This window comes from Falco naumanni, chromosome 4 (genome assembly GCF_017639655.2).
Source record: "Falco naumanni isolate bFalNau1 chromosome 4, bFalNau1.pat, whole genome shotgun sequence".
NCBI lineage: Eukaryota > Metazoa > Chordata > Aves > Falconiformes > Falconidae > Falco > Falco naumanni.
This window is the reverse complement of record NC_054057.1, coordinates 78,845,732-78,868,310: the sequence shown is the minus strand read 5'-3', so window position 1 is coordinate 78,868,310 and position 22,579 is coordinate 78,845,732. Positions and strand designations below refer to the sequence as shown.

Below are 22,579 nucleotides of genomic sequence, written 5' to 3'. Positions count from 1 at the left end.
TAAAGATAACAAGAAAACCTATACTTAATTTGAACACTTCTGTTGCCCCAAAATGTACCCTCAATTCCCAGTTTTCAGCAGACTTTTCTTCAAATGTCAAGATAAAGTTATTTCTTTGCTTAGACATGGATTTCCTAAATAACTTAATTCCTGTCTTGCAGGGTCAGAATTATTTTAACATCTGTTAATGGATGTTGAGTGGTAGGTGCTTTGACTTGACAGTGAAGAAAATATATATATACACAAATAAACACACTGCCCTAGGTACTTCATAAAAGTCTGTTCCTGCATTATCTTGCTGTTTTGGAGATCATGAGCTTCTTGCCTCAGTTCCATTCTTTCTGTGAAGGAGAAAGCAATTGTTGGGTATAGGCAGTGGTCGTTAGCAAATGAAAAACTGGTCTTTGTTTTGCAGTCTGCGTCAGAACTGAAAAGTAATTTCCTTTTTGAAAATTTTCCTCTTGGGTACTAACTTGGCTGAAAAAAATACTACATACTTTACAATGTTATTCTCTATGCTAAAGAAATTAGACGTAGACTTTGCATCATAACATGTATTGCTCTTTTCTCCCATCACAGTAAATATTGGAGTTGGAGAACCTGACTTCATCTTGGGACAGCTGTATCACTTGTCTTCGGTACAGGCACCTGAAGTAGCCAAGTCTTGGGCAGCCCTGGCTAGCTGGGCTTATAGATGGGGCCGGAAAGTGGTCGATAATGCTAGGTAAATTCATCCTAATGTTTAAACTTACATGGCACAGTTAGTTTTCTTAAGATAAACCCTAGCTTTGTGTTTGGTTACTGTTCTTTGGGGTCTGAAGTTGCATGTGATCAGAGAACTGAATGTTCTCTTGATTATTGCCCTCTTTATCTCAGAATTAAACTTCTTTTTAAGGATTAAGATTTCTTCCTTCAATAAATTTTATATGCACAATCTTAATGGGTTCAGTAGCTCTGTGAGTACTAATATATTGGGGATCAGTAATTCATCAATTGTTACAGTCAGGGAGAAGGTGTTCGTCTTCTGCCCCGGGAAAAATCTGAGGTTCAGAACTTGCTTCCAGACAACATTGCAGAAGAAGATAAAGAGAAAATCTATGGGATTCTTGGGCAAGCAGTGTGTCGTCCAGCTGGGATTCAAGTAAGTGTAAATTTGCTTGTTTAAAAAATGTTTAACTTCAGTGTGAATGTTATTTTTCCTCTACTTGTGATTCTTGACTCTTGTAAATGTTTTCAAGTTTAAAATTCAGACAAGAGTCCTCTTAAGAAACAGTCTCCTAGCTAAGTGGTAACACGTCTGTGGACTACGGTAATATGATCAAGTATGTGCAGTTGCATCGGTTGCCTAGACAAAAACTGGATTAGGAACTAATATTGCTTGTAGAAATGGTTGGAGGACTTAAATCTGTTTTGTCTTTATTTGCATTTAGGATGAAGATATGACTCTACAAATCACTGAAAATGAAGACAATGAAGAAGATGATATGGTGGATGTTATATGGCGTCAGTTATTAACAAGTTGTCCCTGGCTTTCAGATCTTGATGAAAACGCAACAGAAGGGTTAATTAAAGTTTGGAGGAAAGTTGTAGACAGAATCTTCAGTCTCTATAAACTCTCCTGCAGTGCATACTTTACTTTCCTCAAACTCAATGCTGGTCAGGTTAGTGTTTGTGCTGATGAGGAAATTCAGTCAGAGACTTTTCTATATGATATGAACTATACACTTAGCTTAGAGGAGTATTTCTTTCTTTCAAGGTTCCACTTGATGAAGATGATCCCAGGCTGCACTTAAGAAATACTTCTGAGCAAAGCACTGATGATGTTATTGTGATGGCAACCCTAAGACTGTTACGATTGCTTGTGAAACATGCTGGAGAACTTAGACAGTATCTGGAGCATGGGCTAGAAACTACACCTACTGCTCCTTGGAGAGGTAAATATATGTTATCTAGTTATTAAAATGAATTTTGATGCATTTTCCCTAAACACAGGCAGAAAGGTATCATTGTCCTTTCATAGCATTTTTATTTAAGCATGATGGAAAGAGGGCCTGGCTTTTACTAAATAATTTCATTAAAGGCATTTGTCTACCATGTATTCTGATCTTAAAATAGATAAGTGGCATAGATTCTGTTTCCCTCCCTCCTGTGCCTTAAGGCATTGAAAGGGGAAAGGAGATGTAGTTTGTCAAATATTACATTATATTACCACCTTAAAAAAACCACAAACAAGCAACTAGTATTTTCTTAGCTACGGTTTGAAATGCAGTTCAGAGAAGGATGCGTGGGTATAGCCAGGTGTCTCAAATAGTTGTTTGTCACTACACTACTGGTCCAGGTTGCTCAGGGACTTTCCCATAAAAGGTTATTGAGTTAAAGCGTGGAGGGCAGCAGGAGAGGAGGCCAGCTATTTGTAAAACTCTACATTCTTTTGAAACATCCAGTTAAGAGCTATTAATGTGAGTCCCCTTATTTTTGAAAAATTATGTGACAGATAAGTGTGCAAAACTCAATTCCTAGTGCTTGACTAAAGGAATCTGTATTTGAATAGTAGAAGAAAATAAGCTACTGTGTGGACGGTGCAAAGCAGTTATTTAAAAGAAGTTTTTATTGGGAAACTAGACATTTATGTTCCCTCAATGAAAAACCAGCGTGCTTTTAAAAATAAAATAAAAATATGCATCATTTGAAATTAAATGAGTCAGCACATCTTCTTTTCCTGTTTATAAAGGTATTATACCTCAGCTTTTCTCCCGCCTGAATCACCCAGAAGTGTATGTTCGTCAGAGTATTTGCAACTTACTGTGTCGAGTGGCTCAAGATTCTCCTCATCTCATACTATATCCTGCAATAGTGGGTACCATTTCACTTAGCAGCGAATCCCAGACTTCAGGTATGGAGGGAAAAATAAATGTTCAAATACACTATAGCTAATATATCTTTATATACTCCGTAAAATGATAGGGGTGGTTTTTTTCAGTAACTGATAGTTTTTCTTAAGACTACTTTTTTATGGGACCTCACTGATACCTTTAATTTGATTTAGTTTTTTCAATTTTATCATTGTATATTTTGCCAGTGCTTAATGTAATATGGGGACCTGATGCTAAATGAAGTATTGAATGATGTATCTTTCAAGACCGGAACAGTGTAGATAATATTTTAAAATCTGTTTTTATTTTAGGAAACAAGCTGCCTTCTGCCATCCCTACTTTGCTAGGTAATATTCAAGGAGAAGAACTGTTGGGTGGTGAATGTGATGGAGGGAGCCCCCCAGCTTCTCAAGAAAGTAGTAAGGATGACACAAAAGTTGGATTAAATGAAGATCAAGCAATGATGCAAGATTGTTACAGCAAAATTGTGGAGAAACTCTCTGCTGCAAATCCAACAATGGTATTGCAGGTAAATAATGCAAATATATACGACTTGTGCTTTTATTTGAACCACAAAAAAATATAATTCATGTATCTTGTGGGTAGACCTACTGAAAGTTTGGTGCATCTTTGCTGTTAGGCTGTCATCTTTTTTCAAGTTCATCTACAACAATAAGTCTTAATACTAGTACTCTTAAAAATAAGTGAATCCTAATTTATTTTACACAGGTTCAGATGTTAGTGGCTGAGCTGCGCAGAGTTACAGTTCTTTGGGATGAACTTTGGTTGGGAGTTTTACTGCAGCAGCACATGTATGTCCTCAGAAGGATTCAGCAACTGGAAGATGAAGTCAAGAGGGTCCAAAACAACAACACTTTACGAAAGTATGTCTCTGAATAATTCAAGTGATAATCCTAACAAATGTTTGTTCTTGGGGAAGCATATAGTCAAGCAGTGGTGTTGCTCCTGAATTCATATTATTCTAGCTGCTGCTTTGTAAGCCAGTGACCTTATTTCAAGAATATTTTGATGCTACAGCTAGTATGCTAATTGAATGAGAAAGAACAAGTCTGCTTGTGAATCCATGTTCTGTACCAATAGTGTGTTAGAACCCAGTGCATGTGAAGTTGTGGATTATGAGATCTTATAGTTTTCCAAGTTCTGTCTTACAAGTCATCTAAAACGAGGACAAGGATGTTGAAACGTGTAATCTTTTTGGAGTTTACTGTAAATACAGGTATTGGGAGTAAACAGATCTTCTTAATCTGGTTTTGGTTTTCAGTGTTCAGTAAGTCTGTCTTTGTCTTCCTTTGAACGAGTTTGTGGAAGAGGAAGGCCATTCACTGGGCACTTGGCTAAGCTTAGGAATGCCTCTTGAACTCTATAGTTGGTGCTGACATGGGATGGGAGAACAGCTTGATGTGAATATTTCTCTTTCCCTTCATTATAGTGTGTACATCCTGTACATCCTCAGGAAGTAGTAGTGAAGAACTTTTTATTAAAGGAAATCAGTTGCTTGGAGTGGTTTGAGCTCTGAGCTTCTCCTCAGGGTTTCCAGTGGTGAAGAATCCAGTTCAGATGTTTCAGTTTTAAAAAATGGGGTGGGGAAAAGTGTCATTCATAGGAACATGCATTCAATGTGGAATGAAATACACTTCCTTTTAATACTGTAATTCTTGAAGACCTCATTTTAGAGACGTAATAATTTTTGTGCATTCTTAGATGTCTCATTTGCAGTCTTATTTTAATGCTTTGCCTATGAAATAACTTGGTTTTATGGAGTTAAGAGAAAATTTTGGTGTCTTTTTTTTGTTTAATAGAGAGGAGAAAATAGCAATCATGCGTGAAAAGCATACAGCTCTAATGAAGCCCATTGTATTTGCTTTGGAACACGTACGGAGCATCACTGCAGCTCCTGCAGAAACTCCTCATGAGAAATGGTTTCAGGATAACTATGGAGATGCAATTGAAAACGCGCTAGAGAAACTTAAGAATCCTTTGAACCCTGCTAAACCTGGAAGCAGCTGGCTGCCATTTAAAGAGGTATTATATTCACAGACTAAGAGTACAGCGTGGAGATTCTTGGTACCCTTGCTACACCATGTGCTTGACCCTCAGTGGTTTCTTGCTATATCAAAATTGCAGCCTGAAAGTTAGTCTTCTCTGCAATCACAGGCATGCTAGACACTAAAGCACAGTAATTTTTGCCTCTGTAACAAGTCTTCCTTTGTGCATTACTGCATTTCTACCCAATGAATTTATTTGAATTTTTCCAAATCTTGCATCTTCTGCTGTCTGGGATGCTGTCAGTTTTTTAGGGGCAGAGGGCTTTATTTTTTTAAATACTGTCTTTCTGAAACTCCATGCTGTTTGAATTTAGTGAATTTAAAATTTAACAAGTTGGTACTCTGGTTATCTAAGCATAGTCCTCGGGCTGTGCAGCAACAGTCAAATGATCAACCTTTCCCAAAGACAATTTATTTTCAGTTATGTGGTCTTGTCTTAGTTTTTAATGGGTTTGAGGAGAAACAATATCTAGAGCCAACCTGGTGATTTTTAAAAGTCTTGCTAGACAGAACCGAGGTTTTTCATATAAATACTTTTTTTTTTTTAGTTCCCCTACTGCTTTGCAGAACAAGCAAGCATGCAGATACATAAAGAGGAGGTGGCTGAATGCTGCTGCCTTTGACCACAGCTCCAGTATTTGTAAATGCAGGAGCAAACTTCTTGATGAGTTTGATTTGTTTATGACTTTGGCAGTTATTGCCACGCAGGGTATATTTGCTGCATAAAGGGTGTTTTTCGGGTTTTGATCGTCTTCATCCTAGGCTGTAAATGGATTAGTAGGGTGGCAAGGGTGAAAAGCATTTTAAGAAAAATCTCCATGCTTTCTGGAAAATGACCGTCATTAAGTCTGTTTTGGTGGTAGTTTTTATTTGTTTTTTTAATGCTAGCTGTTAAGATGAACTTCAACCTAAAACACAACTATGTTCTTGTGGAATAGGTTATGCTTAGTTTGCAGCAAAGAGCACAGAAGCGGGCTAGTTACCTTTTACGACTTGAAGAAATCAGTCCTTGGTTGGCTGCCATGATGAACACTGAAATAGCACTTCCTGGAGAAGTATCTACCAGAGACACCGTCACAATTCACAGCGTGGGCAGCACCATCACAATCCTGCCTACGAAAACCAAACCTAAAAAGCTGCTTTTCCTGGGTTCAGATGGAAAGAACTATCCCTACCTGTTCAAAGGTAAGAAATTGAGATTTTCTCATACAAGTTAACGTCTCTTTATAAATTAGACTATATTGAAGTTGGAAAGATGCATGGTTGTGATTTTTAGCTGCCTGCATCACATGGAGAAAGAGTTGCTTAGAGCATCTGCTCCCTTTCATCCCCACCTCCCACTTCACCATACATTTTCAAGGAATTTGGCCTTGTGAATCTAAGTCGGGGTGTTTCGGACCCCTTCTTTATAAGAATTGCATTAGGAACAGTTTTCTGCTTGCATACTGTTAGGATTAGCTGGATGCATTTTTTCCAGAAGGTTAAGGTAGCACCTAGAAGCAAACTTTAGAGACTTCATGCCTTCCCGGCAAGGCCTATTCGTTATGCTGTGTGTACTGCTTACACCAAGAGCTGTCATAAACTGGTGATTCTAGTAGGTAAGTGCTATGTAAACATTTAGGTTTAGGCTGAACAACTCATCCTAATCTGCATAATTTATTAAACTATTAATGGTCTGAAATTAAGTAGGATTTCAAAAAATTACATGTTTTGTGCTGTAAGAGAAGAATTTTTTTTATCTAGAAACTGAATTTTAAACAAAATAAATTGATTCCAGGTTTGGAAGACTTGCATCTAGATGAAAGAATCATGCAATTCTTGTCAATTGTGAACACAATGTTTGCTACTATTAACCGTCAAGAGACACCAAGGTTCCACGCGAGGCACTACTCTGTGACACCTCTAGGAACAAGATCAGGCTTGATCCAGTGGGTGGATGGAGCTACACCTTTGTTTGGTCTCTACAAGCGGTGGCAACAACGAGAAGCTGCTTTACAAGCACAAAAGGTAACAAATATGTTTGATGCCAGCTAGAACAAATCAGAAGGGAAACACTTATTCAGATTTGCTTTGCAATTCTAAATAATGTAGTCTTAAAAGGATTGTGTTTTGTTTATAATAATGCAAAATGGTTCTGTTTTATATCTCTTGGGATTTTACCAGATGTTGATGAAACCATGTAAGTATTTGTGTGTGTGTGTATATATATATATATATATCAGTATGTAACATAAATATACTGTTCTGGCACAAGAATTCAAGGAGAACTGCTTTTGAACAAATAGTTAACCTCAATTAAAATTATTTTAGTTCTAAATCTCATTCTCTCATTCTCATTAAATATAGTTTTCACTTACATTTTTGAAATTACCTTGATAAGAGTAGAGTTAGGCCATAACAATGTGTTTTCAGTTTATTCAGACTTTTTTTAACTACCAGTTTTTGAAAGACTTCTCTACTGAGGGTGGCTTTCACAGCTCAGAGGAGTTGATTTCGTATTTCATTCTCACCAAAACTGAATTTGGGGCACTTTTCTGTGGTAATGAGTTGCGATATGTAAACTGCCATTTTTACCTTTCCTAGGCTCAGGACTCGTACCAGACTCCTCAGAATCCTGGAATAGTGCCTAGACCCAGTGAACTTTACTACAGTAAAATTGGACCTGCTTTAAAGGCAGTTGGGCTTAGTCTTGATGTGTCACGTCGTGACTGGCCCTTGAATGTCATGAGGGCTGTTCTAGAAGAACTGATGGAAGCAACTCCCCCAAATCTCCTAGCTAAGGAGCTCTGGTCATCATGTACTACACCGGATGAATGGTGGAGAGTTACGCAGGTGAGTTACAACAAATATATTTTCCCTTTGAAACTCTTGTGTTTTTAATGGGATGAGGGGCAACAAATGCCTGGGATGTGTTCAAGCAATGATACTCATGAGTTAGGTGAGGTAGCACTGCTGAAGTTTCATATAATGGGAAAGGTTGGCAATTGTACCATCTGGAATGAAAAATGGGTGTACACCTGATAGTTCTACATTATTATACTAGAATTATCAGCCTAAGACATGAAAACTGTTGTAAGATATAATCAGACAACAAATAGAAGACAGCTTGGAATAAGTTGGTTTTGATTTGTCTTACACTTAAAATGTTTTAAGATGGTAGTCAGTCCAATGTGTTGGCAGAGGATTCCCACAAATAATTTTTTCCTGAAACTCTCTTTAAAGTCGTATGCAAGATCCACTGCAGTTATGTCCATGGTTGGCTACATCATTGGTCTTGGAGACAGACATCTGGATAATGTTCTTATAGATATGACTACAGGAGAAGTTGTCCACATAGATTATAATGTTTGCTTTGAAAAAGGTAATTTAAAAAATGCTATATGTTATTCAAATGAAAGGTTTCCCTTCTTGGTGATTAAAAGAAACAAATTTTTATCTTGAAGGAAAAAGCCTTAGGGTACCAGAGAAGGTTCCGTTCCGGATGACGCACAATATTGAGACAGCACTTGGAGTGACAGGAGTGGAAGGGGTTTTCAGGCTTTCTTGTGAACAAGTAAGTTGGGAAACTTGCAGAAAACTGAGGGCTATCACTTGCCAAATGCTGTCTTAGAACTTCTTTTATTAAACATTCTGCTGTTGATTTATAAAGTCTTTTCTGCTGTGGTTTTAATTGGACTTACTTTAGATACTTCCTATAGTGGTATTTAAGAAACCAGAGAATGTCAAATAAATACATATGCAAGTAATGGTACAATTACAGTTTGGGGGGAGAAGGGGGACTTGTAGTGCTAGATGTAAAATGTTAAGTTTTTCCTGCAGTTTTCTTTGTAAAGTTTTACTTGCCCTCTTTCTTCAGGACTTGTCCTTTATAAACATGACAGATAAGTTTTAAAAAGAAAAATGCTTAGCAACAGACACTTGGAGAAGAAAACTCCCTTTTGTTCAAGAGTATGGAGGTTTTGTGGAAGGCTAGAATGCATTCTTTAGTTTTAGTGATGTTACTACAGTTTTGTCGCATTTGTATACGTTGTGGTGGTGTTCTGTAGTTGTAGTGGCTTGGGATAGGTTGTGGACTTCTGTACCTACTCAAGTACAACATTTTGCACTTGAAATTCCACTGCTATAGAAGGATAATGCAAGATCAGAATGTTTAAAATGTGATGCAGGTCCTTCATATTATGCGGCGTGGGAGAGAGACTTTGCTTACATTGCTTGAAGCTTTTGTTTATGATCCTCTGGTGGACTGGACAGCAGGAGGTGAAGCAGGATTTGCTGGAGCTGTCTATGGTGGTGGTGGCCAGCAGGCTGAAAACAAACAAAGCAAAAGAGAAATGGAAAGAGATATTACACGTAGTCTGTTTTCTTCAAGAGTGGCCGAGATAAAGGTGAGTTTTCTACAAAAATTTCTATTTTATAACCAAATGAGGCCCTATGCTTTCACTTAATACATGTGTGTTTTGGCAGTGGTGGAAGAGGTGGTCATTTATTAGAAGTAGTTCACAAATTCTATTGAGCTAAAATGAGTTTGTATTGAGGAAATACAATATGCTTGTATGGAACTTGCAAGCATTTAGTTTTCATTTTCTGTGTGTGTAATTCTAAAACATGTTTTAGTGTTTTGCCTAAATCTGGGCTAGAGGAATAAAAATAGAGGTTTAGTGAGCAATCTAAATGAAGAATGTCTGTTAAGCTTTAGTACTTGTAGCACTGGATGTAGTCCTAGATGAACAACATCGCTGAAGGGTTAAATGCTGCTGTATATTACTTTCTCTTACCTGTTTGAACTAAGTCCAGTTCTATAACATCTGTGTCTTGGTTATAGGTTAACTGGTTTAAGAACAGAGATGAAATGCTTGCTGTGCTGCCAAAATTGGACAGTAGTTTAGAAGAGTATCTGAACCTGCAAGAGCAGTTGACAGATGTAGAAAAGTTGCAAGGAAAACTACTGGAGGAGATAGAATTTCTGGAAGGCGCGGAAGGAGTGGATCATCCCTCCCACACACTTCAGCACAGGTACAGAGGAGCCAGAAATCCTGTCGGGAATCTCACAGTTCAATACCATTTGTGATTTGGTAATGCACTTACAAGTTAAATGTTAGAAATGTATATATGAGAGAGATTAATAGCTGGGTGAAAGCTCTTCTTAAAGTCAGCAAGTCGCTGCTTGTACAGAAGAATATTGAAACTGTTTTCCTACTGAATAATCTTATCTATGTCCTACGCCTCGTACTCTATCGATATAACCTGTGCTAGTCAGTGTTCCACACCTGACTGTCAAGGCAAGAGACAATGTGCTGAATGTGGTGTCCCGTCACATTAATCCACATAATACAGCTATTGATAAATAGCAGAAAAATCTTTTCATACAAGTTTCTAATTCTTTAGCTTTCAAGTTTATTTGAAATTGATCAAGGATTTCAGAATTGCATGAATATGCATATGCATTCATTATTTTGTAGGTAAACAGAATTATTAATACTGTTAAAGTTTTACATAACTGGCGAGAATGTGTTCATTTTCTGGTCGACAAGGTAGTTGTATTTTTCTGTAGGGTTTTGTATTCGATATAGTTAAGTATTCTTTTTCTTGTAATACTTAACTTGATTCTGTGGCTTCAATAATTCAGGTATTCTGAGCACACACAGTTGCAGTCTCAACAAAGAGCTGTCCAGGAAGCAATCCAGGTGAAGCTGAATGAATTTGAGCAGTGGATAACACATTACCAAACTGCATTCACTAATTTGGAGGCAACACAACTTGCAAGTCTTCTTCAAGAAATTAGCACACAAATGGACCTAGGTATAAAATAGTATTTGTGTGGATTTTTAATGGTTTGCAAATAACTAGATTTTAATATCAGGAGGTATTATGAGTATCCTCTGACTTAAAGGCAAGGACCTGTGTATAATAAATGGAAAGAAAGGGGGCTCTTCAAAGGGTGATTTAGAGCACTCAAGGTTTCTGTGCCAAGCTGTATGAAGGAACTTGTCTGTTTTACCCCAGCTGGGCACAAGATTATTCTCTTTCTTTGTGCTCAAAATTCTCAATATGACTTCTCCATGCCTCCTTTATCATAGAAAAAAAATATTTTTGAAAAGATGTTAATGCTCAGTATTTGTATGCTGTAAAATATATGTGCTTCAGAGATGCATCATAACTTTTAACCATCTTTCTTATAAGGTCCTCCAAGTTATGTACCAGCAACAGCATTTCTGCAAAATGCAGGCCAGGCACATCTAATCAGTCAGTGTGAACAACTGGAAGGGGAAGTTGGGGCTCTTCTCCAGCAGAGAAGATCCGTCTTACGTGGTTGTCTTGAACAATTGCACAACTATGCAACAGTAGCTCTTCAGTATCCAAAAGCTGTGTTCCAGAAGCACCGAATAGAGCAGTGGAAAACCTGGATGGAAGAACTCATCTGTAACATGACAATAGAGCGTTGTCAGGATATCTTTAGGAAGTAAGTTGACAGAATAATGGATTGTTTGAAGAACTTAATTTTCAAGCTACCTTAGGGGTTTAGTTTTCTAATTAAAATTAGTACTTTTGCAAGGACCGATCTAATTATAAAGCAAGACAAGATTAAGTTGTAATTCTAGAAGTCTGTAGAAAAAGATGAAAAACTGCTTTAAAAATACAGTTCAAGTTTTATCTGGGTACTGCAAAAAGAAAACCAAGTAATGTTGCCATGCAATGAATAAATGAAGAACCATGTTTGTGGCCTTAGGGTAGTGATATTTAGTGGGTTCAGAAACTTCTAGTATTTAAAAATCACTTAGGTCAGCTAAAGATTCTCTTTATTAAAGCAAGATTTTTCAGGCAGGTTTTTTTTGTTGTTGTTGTTCTGAAGTCAGGCCATTTCAGCATTATTACCGCTTGGTTTACAAGATCTAGATTATATCAAGTATTTACAGTGAAACCTGTTTTCGTCCTGTTTCTTATTTTCTAATCGTTCTTTGCCTCAAGGGCTACTAATTGTTTTCTGTCCTTGCAAATAGGTATGAAATATGGTGCATTCTAGGATTTTACAAAAGTGTCATTAGGGTAGCCATCGACTGCTGTGGTATTTAGAGCTGATATGGGTGTAGGTGGTGTGGGAACTGTTCAAATGCAGTGTGTTTTTCCTCCCACAGAGCAGAATGCAATTTGCTGGTGCTTGAGAAGGGAGAATTTTGTCATTGTACTTCTACTTTACAGGTATGAAATGCAGTATGCTCCTCAGCCACCTCCAAGTATGTGTCAGTTCATAACTGCTACAGAAATGACTCTACAGCGCTATGCAGCAGATATAAATAACAAACTTATCAGGCAGGTGGAGCGTTTGAAACAGGAGGCAGTTACTGTACCTGTTTGTGAAGAGCAGCTGAAAGAAATCGAACGTTGCATAAAAGTTTTCCTTCATGAGAATGGAGAGGAGGGCTCACTGAGCTTAGCAAGTGTTATCATCTCTGCTCTTTGCACGCTGACGAGGTGAGATGCCTCTTGTGAAATTTTTTTGTACGCATTCATGTTTGAGACCACCTAAAAGGAATATTCAAGTAACATGTGGAGAATGCAATGGCAAGCAGGTTGTCTAAGTAAGTGTCATAATTCATCTAGGCGAAATCTGATGATGGAAGGTGCAGCATCTAGTGCTGGAGAGCAGCTGGTTGATTTGACTTCAAGAGATGGAGCCTGGTTCTTGGAGGAGCTTTGCAGCATGAGTGGGAACGTTACGTGCCTTGTACAGTTGCTGAAGCAGTGTCATCTTGTACCCCAGGACTTAGATATTCCGAACCCAATTGAAGCATCAGAAGCTGTTCACTTAGCGAATGGAGTATATATCTCGCTTCAGGTGATACTTACTTTTATGTTACTATACTTTCCTCAACCCCAACCTTCTAAGGTTTTAGCTAAGCCATTCTTAAAAGCTTCTTCCTCAAACAGCTAAATGGTTCTTTATGGTGCTGCTGAGTTGTTGTTGTTGTTGTTGGGTTTGGACCTTAGTTTTGATTGCTGTATTTGGCTGAGCTGAACAGGCATTCGCTACTACAGTTTACATTTCATTGGTTGAAAGAAAACATTTTGATCTGTACATGACAAATTGTAAAAACTGCTGTCAATTAAGTAACTGTGAGAAAGTTAGCATGAGACTTATAGACACACCAGCATCATGTGTTGCTTTCATTCTTCTGTTGCTGGCAGTCCAGAACAACTTCCTAACTGTTTAATCTGTGTTCTTTTCTGTTGTCTGCTCCTGCTAAGCCTTAGTTATTTTCACCTGAAAACAAGTAGTTTGAGACAAATTCTGAAAACATGTTTTACAGGCCCCTATCTCCAAGATTGCAAAAGGAGAAAAATGCATTTGTAATTTTGTGGTTTAGAAATGTTTCTACTTCAAACCACAAAACATTAGCAGAAGCTTGAGTGAAATATGTGCCGAAGGTTTAGGGGGTTTATAAACTGTGGCTGGTGTAAATAGCTTTTTGAGGCTTTTGGTTCTTCAGTATTGTATTTGAAAAATATTTTCCTACCAACCTGTGTAAGTGCATGGAGATTTTCATCACTTAGTTTTGTCGCTCTTCAAAATATTGGTGCTTCAGAAATTTTGCAGAAATGTACGTGCAATTTCATTGCATTGCAGCTGACATCTTTCACCTACACATTGTAGTCCTCACTGTGTGAGCTCTTAAGTAAGATGTGTAACTCACTGGGCAGTTAAGGTTACGAATCTTTTTGGCGTGTCTTGTCTCATTTTGGAGACAGAGCATGTTGGTTGGTTCTTTCTGTAGCTGCCTTTAGCCCTCTGTTGTATTCTGCTTGGAGAAAATTGCTTTGTGCCACTTAAGGTATTGTGTTTCTTACCTGTATTGATTTCTGTGTCGTGAGTAGGACTGTAGCAAAATAATCATTTTGGCAAGTTTTAGATTAGTTTCCCTTACCTAGTCTAATCAGTTTAGGAAATCATAAATTCAGTATATAATTTAACTCATTGATAGTTACATAATGGAAAAGAAAAGCTACCAATTTTGATGAAATTGTTTTGTGAAGTGTGATCTCTGTACCACCAATCCTCTGCTGAGGATTGCTGTAAGGTGTTGCTGCTGATGCTGTTGAGGTAGTTGTTGCTACATTGTGCAGATGTCAAACCTTTGGGTTTGTCCAGGATTTAATGTATTCCTGATTTCTTTAATTTTAAAAAAGTAAGATTTGGACCCTTGACTGACCACTGTTATCTTTTAACTGATGTCTACTGCAGGGCAGACTAATACTAAAATAAGAAAAGTTGCACATGATATTTTTTCAGAGGGGAAAATTTCTTATGTTTTGATGATTCCCAACAGGAATTGAACTCAAATTTCCGACAGATTATTTTTCCTGAAGCGCTTAGGTGCTTGATGAAAGGAGAGTATACTTTAGAAAGTATGCTCCATGAATTAGATAATCTTATTGAACAAACAACTGATGGAGTCCCCTTGCAAACGCTGGTGGAATCTCTTCAAGCCTACTTACGAAATGCTGCTATGGGACTAGAGGAAGAAATGCATACTCATTACATCGATGTTGCAAGGTAAATCACTTTTTTAAAAAAAAAAAAATCAGATATGAGAAAATGAAGACTGAAGAGCACTAGTTTGTCTGAATTTTATTACTTGTTTGACATCAGGCTTTTCCTCCTGAGAATACCCTGAAGCAGAGTGCAGTGTCTAAACTGCACGTGTTTCCTCTCTGTGCGTTTATCCGCATGCGTACACAGAAATACAGAGCTACAGCAATTTACACTTATATCTGCTTAAAGCTGACTTTTGGTAGTCAACTTTTTCCAAAACGCGTAGATATGATTTTTATGTTTGAAGTTCAGGGATGCTAAAAATAGGAACTGGTCCATTGAGTGTGGGAGGAACCTGTGAAAGGGAGAGCTTGTAACCATGGCACTCCTCTCGTCAGGAGGTTTGATGAGCAGCTTTTGCGTGATGAATCGGTGACTTGATTGAAAAAACAACACACAAAAAAACAAAACCCAAACCAAGGACAGACCTGTGCATCTTGGAATGTGGGAAACTACCTTTCTGGGGAAGTGCTTGGTAGACAGCTGAGCCAATTCAAAAGCTTCCTGCTGACTAGAAGTGATCTCGCTGCTTCCCTTGAGCCACTTATGGTGGCTTCATCAGTGGTACAAGGAAGGCTGCTATACCAGTTAATTTACCTTTTTTTCCCCTTTAGGTTAATTTTCTTCCTAGTTTACCCTTGGCAAGCCTGCTCAGCCTGTTAGTTGGGCATCAATAGTGATATAAGGGAGGGTGAGGATAAGACCACCCTTTCAGGAGCAGCAAGCTGTTAAACCATCTCAGCCTGAGGCCTCATCCTTCGTTTTACCCCATACTCCAGTCAGTTGGTTACATACGTGTATGTTATAAAACTAGTACTTGGCTTTCAAGGAAGGAAAGGTGATACTGACATCACTTTTTGTAACTTTCTTACCATGCTCATAGGAAGTACGATCTGTATCCTCTACCTGTATTATAAGTTAGACTTGTAGTTGGTCCTTGAATACAATCCTATCTTTTATGGTATCCTTAGCCGTTCCTACGACACCAGCCTTAGGATTATTGTGGTGAGCAGGGGGTTAGGAAAAGCCTGCAAAAATTTTGTCTTGTTTGGCTACAACTTAATTCCAATCTGCTGTAGCTGGGGGATCAATCGGTTTAAGAAAATCCTATTTATTTCTTGTAGACTAAGCAAAAACATGTAACACTTTCTTTTTTTTTTTTTTTAAAAGAGTACTTCACGCTCAGTATGGTGAACTGATTCAGCCGAGAAATGGTTCAGTTGATGAAACTCCCAAAATGTCAGCTGGTCAGATGCTTTTGGTAGCCTTTGATGGAATGTTTGCTCAAGTGGAAACTGCATTTGGTTTGTTGATTGAAAAGGTATGGATCTGTTCTTTTCAGAGGACTTCTTGAGTCAGAAATACGAAAGTTTTATAAAAACTGATCTGTTTCCTTTACGTTGCTCAGCTAAACAAGATGGAAATACCTGTTGCTTGGCGTAAGATTGACATAATTAGGGAGGCCCGCAGCACCCAAGTTAACTTCTTTGATGACGACAATAATCGGCAAGTTCTAGAGGAAATCTTCTTTCTGAAGAGACTGCAAACAATTAAAGAATTCTTCAGGCTCTGTGGTACCTTTTCTAAAACATTGTCAGGTAAATAAATGTTACTGAATATTCAGTATTGCTTTGTCCACTTCTCATCCCGTGTCCTTTTTAGAAGGATATAAAATGGTCACTTCTACTGTAACTTACCTTTCATATGTGGCAAGTGTGCAGAAACTAAAAATTACTTCCTGTAATCTTGTTGCATTTATAAGTCAGATAATATTTTTCTAGATGCATCAAATGTTTTGTTTATAACAGAAAACTATTTCTTTCCTTTAAAAGGAATCAGTTCCCTTGAAGACCAGAATGCAGTAAATGGACCTGTTCAAATTGTCAATGTGAAAGCTCTTTACAGAAACTCTTGTTTTAGTGAAGACCAAATGGCCAAACCAATCAAGGCTTTTACAGCTGACTTTGTGAGGCAGCTCTTAATTGGCCTTCCAAATCAAGCTTTGGGACTAACTTTATGCAGTTTCATCAGTGCTTTGGGTGTTGATATAATTGCTCAGGTAGAGGCTAAAGACTTTGGGGCAGAAAGCAAAGTTTCTGTGGATGACCTGTGCAAGAAGGCTGTGGAGCACAACATCCAAATTGGCAAGTTCTCACAGTTGGTCATGAACAGGGCAACAGTATTAGCTAGTTCGTATGATACAGCGTGGAAGAAGCATGATCTAGTGCGCAGGCTTGAAACCAGTATTTCGTCTTGCAAGACCAGCCTTCAGAGAGTGCAGCTGCATATTGCCATGTTCCAGGTGAGACCACAACGCGCGTTATTTCTGCCTGCGTTGTCTGTTGGAAGTGAGCTTTAGTTACTGTGTCTGAGCAACATGTTGTTGAATGAGCTCTAGAGTATTGTAACAGACTTGATAAAGTGTGTTGCTTTTAAATTACCCTGTAAACATATAAGGAAAAAAATGTTACAGCTAGCTTCTTTTGAAGACTGGCTGCTTTATGAGATGCCAGTGTGGCAATGTGTAAATTATTTTTCAAGTCAGTACATGTATTTTTTTTTCAATCTCCACATAGTCATTTATTAGAAAAATAAATCGTTCACTGGCTCTCTTACTGGCAATGTTGTCCTATTCTCCCCCTTTTTTTCAAACAGACTATGACTTTAAGGGAGGAGATTGCTTAAAAGAGAGGGTACGAATTGCTGAGTGTCATCTTGTACCTTCCTTCAAAGTTTTAAGCCATTAACTGTATCCTTGCTCCACTGTTTGCCTTACGGAAAAAATAGAAATTGCGGCAGTATCAATCCTGAAAATGTCCTTCTGAGGCTTTAGATAAATGACATTGTGTCCCTTGAAGTGTGTGCTGGTATCCAGGTGTGTTGTAGTATCATTGATGTTCATTGTGTAGTGATTTGTAGGTGAAGGGTAAAAGCTTTCTCCATGCCAGGTAGTAAACCATTTCATAGACTGGTAAGCAAAACCGTCTTGGTTTTAATGCGTCACAAGTGAATTGTTTCTGAATATTGATGGGTTTTCCATTAGATCAAAGAAATGTGTATAAATCACTTCTAGTAAGTTAGTGACTGATTAATGGTATAAATTTCCAAGCCAGCAAAACATAGTTTACAACTACTTACATAATTTAACGCTCTCTAATGATTTAGATTTTTCAAGCGTGCCGGTATCATCTGGCACCTAGCCCTTTTAAAACACCCTTTCTTGTAAACTGTTACGGAGCACTGGAATTGCTGTTTGTGGGCCAAAGTGCTTCGTGCTGAGCAATGCTGAAAATTGTTCCCCTTATTTTCTTAAAGTGGCAGCACGAAGATCTCCTTATCAGTCGCCCACAAGCTATTTCTGTTACTCCTCCGCCTCGTTCTGCAATTTTAGCCAGCATGAAAAAGAAACTTCACACGCTCAGTCAGATTGAAGCTTCAATTGCAACAGTCCAGGTACTGCTGGTTTGGGGAGTTTTGTTCAGCAGCGTATCGGAATGTGATTAGCACAAACTGCAAAATTGTCTGCCACCCCCAGATTGTTCTCTCTCCTGCTACTGAAGTACAAACTTAGTGGTATTTTCATTAATCTCTTTCAGTCTGTCTGATGTGTACTGTTACACTTTTTTAATTTGCTACCTCATACAAAATATTCTCTCAGGAATATCAGTAAATCTGTTTCATGAGTGAAAGTTTGAATATGTGAAAGTACCTTTCCTTCTGAAGGCTGGTCAAGCTCCTGTTCTTTAAGCTTGTCTGACTTAGGTCATCCTTACTGTCATTCCACCAGCTAAGTGTCAGAAGCTTCTGTTGTAGAGCTGAGCAAATCAGTTATTCTGCTGTGTGCTGTGGCTTGGCTTTTTAGGCTTTTGGGTGTTTGTAATATAGAATGTTTAATTGTTTAAAACAAATACTGCTTAGCTTCCTGAGTTTTAATTTCCTTTTAGTTGTGAAGGTACTGTTTGTAATAATTTTTGAAGATTATTTGTAAAATAATTTGGTATTCCTATGATTTTTACATAATTTTTAGCCTAGAAATGTGATTATTTTTGTGTTTCTTTTTCTGGTAGGTTAAAATCTAGACAGATGGCTTTATTTCCATAACAATCAAGTCCAGTTGTGATGTGTGCTGAAAATAAACCTTTAAAACCAGCATAAGCTAACATTTGTCAGTCATGAATACCACATTATTTTATATATATGGGTATAAGAATGTCTGCCTGTGTTATATATGTGCAATTTTTTTAAGTTAGGCAGTTGGGCTTGAGACTATGTATATCAATAGGTTATTTATATCTGTTTGGGTTTTTTTCTTCCCCAATACAGGAAAAACTAGCAGCACTTGAAGCAAGTATTGAGCAGCGTTTAAAATGGGCAGGAGGCGCTAATCCTGCACTGGCACCCGTCTTGCAAGATTTTGATGCCACTATTGCTGAAAGGAGAAACCTTGTACTGAAAGAAAGTCAGAGAGCGAGTCAGGTACTCTACATAAGTGCAGTATTACGGACTTGATAAGTGTGTTCACTTTTTATTTCCTGCTTGAGATTTATGTAGAAAACATTTTTCCTCTTCAGCATCTAAAGAGCAAATGGAAATAACCAAATACTTCTGGTAATTTCACTTCGAAAGCCGTATGAATAATCTCTGGGAGAATTGCTGCAGGGGTGGATGGCCCTGAAATGATACCGCTACTTAACAGAGCGGCTTTACTGCTATATTTAAAACTCTGTCTTCCAAGGACATGGAAGAAATGCAGTTTGTATAATAGGCAGTTTAATTGGAATAATTTTTCTCACTTTGCTTCGATTTTTCAGGTCACTTTCCTCTGCAGTAATATCATTCATTTTGAAAGTTTACGCACTAGAACAGCAGAAGCCTTAAATCTTGATGCTGCATTATTTGAACTTCTCAAACGCTGTCAACAAATGTGCTCATTTGCGTCACAGTTCAACAGTTCGGTCTCTGAACTGGAGCTTCGCCTGCTTCAGAGAGTGGTAAGTAAAGGTCAAAGCAAAGTATGTAATGTTACAGAATCACTGTAATCACGAGCTCTGAATTTTGTCTTTCATTCTGAATTAATGTTATGTATACCTTTGGATGGGTTGTGGATTATGGTGTATTCCATCAGCTGCTAAACAATTGGCAGTAGCACCTACACAGTAACTGAGTTTTATGTCTGGATACAGATACAAAAATGTTTCTGTTATTTTTAGGGCACTGGTCTTGAACATCCTATTGGCAGCTCTGAATGGCTTCACTCAGCTCACAAGCAGTTGACCCAGGAAATATCTACACAGAGAACTGTACAAACAGAAAGAGAACAGCAAATAGAAACAGTTTGTGAAACAATTCAGAATCTGGTGGATAGTATTAAAACTGTGCTCACGGGTCATAACAGACAACTTGGAGATGTCAAACATCTACTGAAAGCTATGGCAAAGGTATGCCTAAAACTTCATTAAACTTATTATTCTAACCCATGTCAGTATGGTTTTAAGAAAATTAACACCTGTAAATATGTGCTTAGTAAAGTACCTATGAACAGTGAAATGTGTTCATGCATATGGAGTTTGAGATACAAAACTAATTTCATCTCTAAGAGTTCATAAAGCTTTATTTCTAAAGTTAGGCTCGTCAGGCTTTGGTTTTATTAAACCTTTTCTCTCAATTGGCAGTTGAAACATTTTCTTTGTGTTTACAAGTTCTCTTGGGTTTTAATTAAAAAATGTTTTAAAACATTTGGTCTTTCTCAAATTGATTTTCTTGAAATGTAACTCCTGAAAATTAATGGTTATTTGTAGTCAAATAACAGAGGGGCTGAAAAGGCTAAGAAATGCTCAACTTCATTCTCTTAGGCAAAATACAGCAAGTAGTTAACCTTTTTGCACATCTTTGTTACAGGATGAAGAAGCGGCTTTGGCAGATGGTGAAGATGTTCCCTATGAGAATAGTGTTAGGCAGTTCTTGGGCGAATATAAATCGTGGCAAGATAATATTCAGACAGTTTTGTTTACATTAGTTCAGGTTATGGGTCAAGCCCGCAGTCAGGAACATGTTGAAATGCTGCAGGAAATAACTCCCACCTTGAAAGAACTAAAAACACAGAGCCAAAGGTAAGAAAGTCACCTGCCTTCAGGTGAAGGCACTTTGCTTATCTGCTTGTATGGAGCAGTGACACAGTACAGGGCACCTGCTTGGTGATTGTCATAGAATGCAGAAATTCTTTTGCAAAATTTCACTTGACTTTCTGTTTTAGTTTTTAATACGTAGAGTAGTTGCATGAATATTTATCAACTCCATTATGTTTCCTAGTGTCTACAATAATCTGGTGGGTTTTGCATCACCCTTAGTCACGGATACATCAAATGAATGCTCAAGCCCAACGTCAGCTGCTACGTATCAGCCAACCTTTGCTGCAGGTAATACTTGAAAAAGTACAACCCAAAACATCAGGAATTGATGTTAGAATGGGGATCATCACTTTTATTAAACTTTGATATACAGACAATCTCTGCAAGATCATAAAAGCCCATAAAATTCAAGTCATTCAGCATACAGTGCTGAATGGCTGCTTGGTCGTAGCCTTTGAACAGACTTAAAGATCTGGGTTCACTCCAGAAAGCCCAGAATACATGGAATGCATTGTCACATATATCAACTGAACTGTAATTTCTGTTGAAATTAGTACTAAAATTTATAGTGACCTTGAAATTAATCCTGAAACCCTACAAGGGCATTCACATTTGTAAAACTTTCATTACATTACAGTTAAAACCTCAAGGTTTCTTATAAGCATGGATTTCTATTTAAAGGATTATTCTATTGTTAATGTTTGGACTAAGTACAGGTTCCTGATTGCATTTTATAACTACCATACAAAATGATAGAATTAGAGCTTAAGAGAGCCCATAAAAATTTGCCCATAAAAATAAATGTTTTGCAGTGGAACAAAACCTCTGTTTACAAAGTGAAAGAACTTTAGAAAACTGAAAGATTGAGGAGAGAACAACTGCTGCAGACTTTAAAATAGAAGTTTAAAATGCATTTGTACTGATAACTGCATTTGATATATGTTTAATGGTGCTTTTTCTTATATCTATGATACATTCTTTTGAGTACTTTTAAGTGCTTTTAAACTTCCTTTACAGCTGTACGTAGCAATACCGGGCAGAAAACTCAGCCAGAGGTGATGTCACAGAACGCAAGAAAGCTAATTCAGAAAAATCTTGCCACGTCAGCAGATACTCCTCCAAGCACAGTCCCAGGAGCTGGCAAAAGTGTTGCCTGTAGTCCCAAAAAGACAGCCAGGGACCCTAAAACAGGAAAAGGTAAATACAGGGCTTAAAAAAAAAAACCAAAAAACAAACAAACTACAAGAAGAAAACCACCCAAAAAACCCAACAAAGAATGACCACTGACAACAACAAAAAACCCTGAAACGTATCAGTGGCCTTCTGTGTGGGAATGTAAAATTGAATTAACTTTATTTTGTACCTTTAGCGGTGCAGGAAAGGAACTCGTATGCAGTTAGCGTGTGGAAGCGGGTCAAAGCCAAGTTAGAGGGCCGAGATGTGGATCCCAACAGGAGAATGTCTGTTGCTGAACAGGTGAGTTGAAAATAATGAAGTTCCAGTACTGGTCCTCGCTTTAAATACTTGGTGGCAAGCACATGTGTATGTCTGCTGGAGTATGCCTTAAAAGACTGAAATCCTGTTGTGAATGGGGGGTCCCTTTTGAGATGTGTGACTTATTCCAATGCAAATCAAGGTACGCTGCTGCCTTATATTGCTGCATTGATTTTTTTTTTAATCAATTGCTTTTGTTTTCCATATCATAGATCTATCTAAATTCACAAATTGGATAAAATTGCTTTTTGTATGTCAGTAAGCTAACGTTTGTTACACAGCTGTTGATACCCAGGGAGAACATGAGATCTGTACAGCTGTCTAAAGGACAGAACTTGTCTGTGTTCAGTAGCATAACACAGCCATGCTCCTGTCTCTGGGAAACTGCATCAGTGGACCCAGATGTCCACATAAATCTGAGAACATTGT

At 37.8% G+C, this 22,579-nt stretch overlaps 1 protein-coding gene across 3 annotated transcripts in view; it reads left to right on the top strand.

Moving 5' to 3' along the window:
* The window catches only part of SMG1 (SMG1 nonsense mediated mRNA decay associated PI3K related kinase), a 67,351-nt gene that overhangs the window by 43,280 nt on the left and 1,492 nt on the right, over positions 1-22,579 (top strand). For all 3 annotated transcript variants that reach the window (XM_040592251.1, XM_040592252.1, XM_040592250.1), the window contains 31 exons: positions 580-724; positions 1,003-1,141; positions 1,431-1,661; positions 1,757-1,934; positions 2,732-2,893; positions 3,185-3,402; positions 3,603-3,757; positions 4,694-4,916; positions 5,878-6,124; positions 6,717-6,946; positions 7,523-7,771; positions 8,162-8,300; positions 8,383-8,492; positions 9,106-9,324; positions 9,762-9,952; positions 10,566-10,738; positions 11,120-11,399; positions 12,137-12,409; positions 12,539-12,773; positions 14,263-14,489; positions 15,699-15,849; positions 15,937-16,126; positions 16,361-16,830; positions 17,844-17,981; positions 18,852-19,004; positions 19,340-19,519; positions 19,739-19,966; positions 20,427-20,638; positions 20,838-20,944; positions 21,674-21,853; positions 22,026-22,132. In XM_040592251.1, coding sequence (XP_040448185.1) covers positions 580-724; positions 1,003-1,141; positions 1,431-1,661; positions 1,757-1,934; positions 2,732-2,893; positions 3,185-3,402; positions 3,603-3,757; positions 4,694-4,916; positions 5,878-6,124; positions 6,717-6,946; positions 7,523-7,771; positions 8,162-8,300; positions 8,383-8,492; positions 9,106-9,324; positions 9,762-9,952; positions 10,566-10,738; positions 11,120-11,399; positions 12,137-12,409; positions 12,539-12,773; positions 14,263-14,489; positions 15,699-15,849; positions 15,937-16,126; positions 16,361-16,830; positions 17,844-17,981; positions 18,852-19,004; positions 19,340-19,519; positions 19,739-19,966; positions 20,427-20,638; positions 20,838-20,944; positions 21,674-21,853; positions 22,026-22,132 — 6,140 coding nt within the window. The remainder of the gene's footprint in view (positions 1-579; positions 725-1,002; positions 1,142-1,430; positions 1,662-1,756; positions 1,935-2,731; positions 2,894-3,184; positions 3,403-3,602; positions 3,758-4,693; positions 4,917-5,877; positions 6,125-6,716; positions 6,947-7,522; positions 7,772-8,161; positions 8,301-8,382; positions 8,493-9,105; positions 9,325-9,761; positions 9,953-10,565; positions 10,739-11,119; positions 11,400-12,136; positions 12,410-12,538; positions 12,774-14,262; positions 14,490-15,698; positions 15,850-15,936; positions 16,127-16,360; positions 16,831-17,843; positions 17,982-18,851; positions 19,005-19,339; positions 19,520-19,738; positions 19,967-20,426; positions 20,639-20,837; positions 20,945-21,673; positions 21,854-22,025; positions 22,133-22,579) is intronic.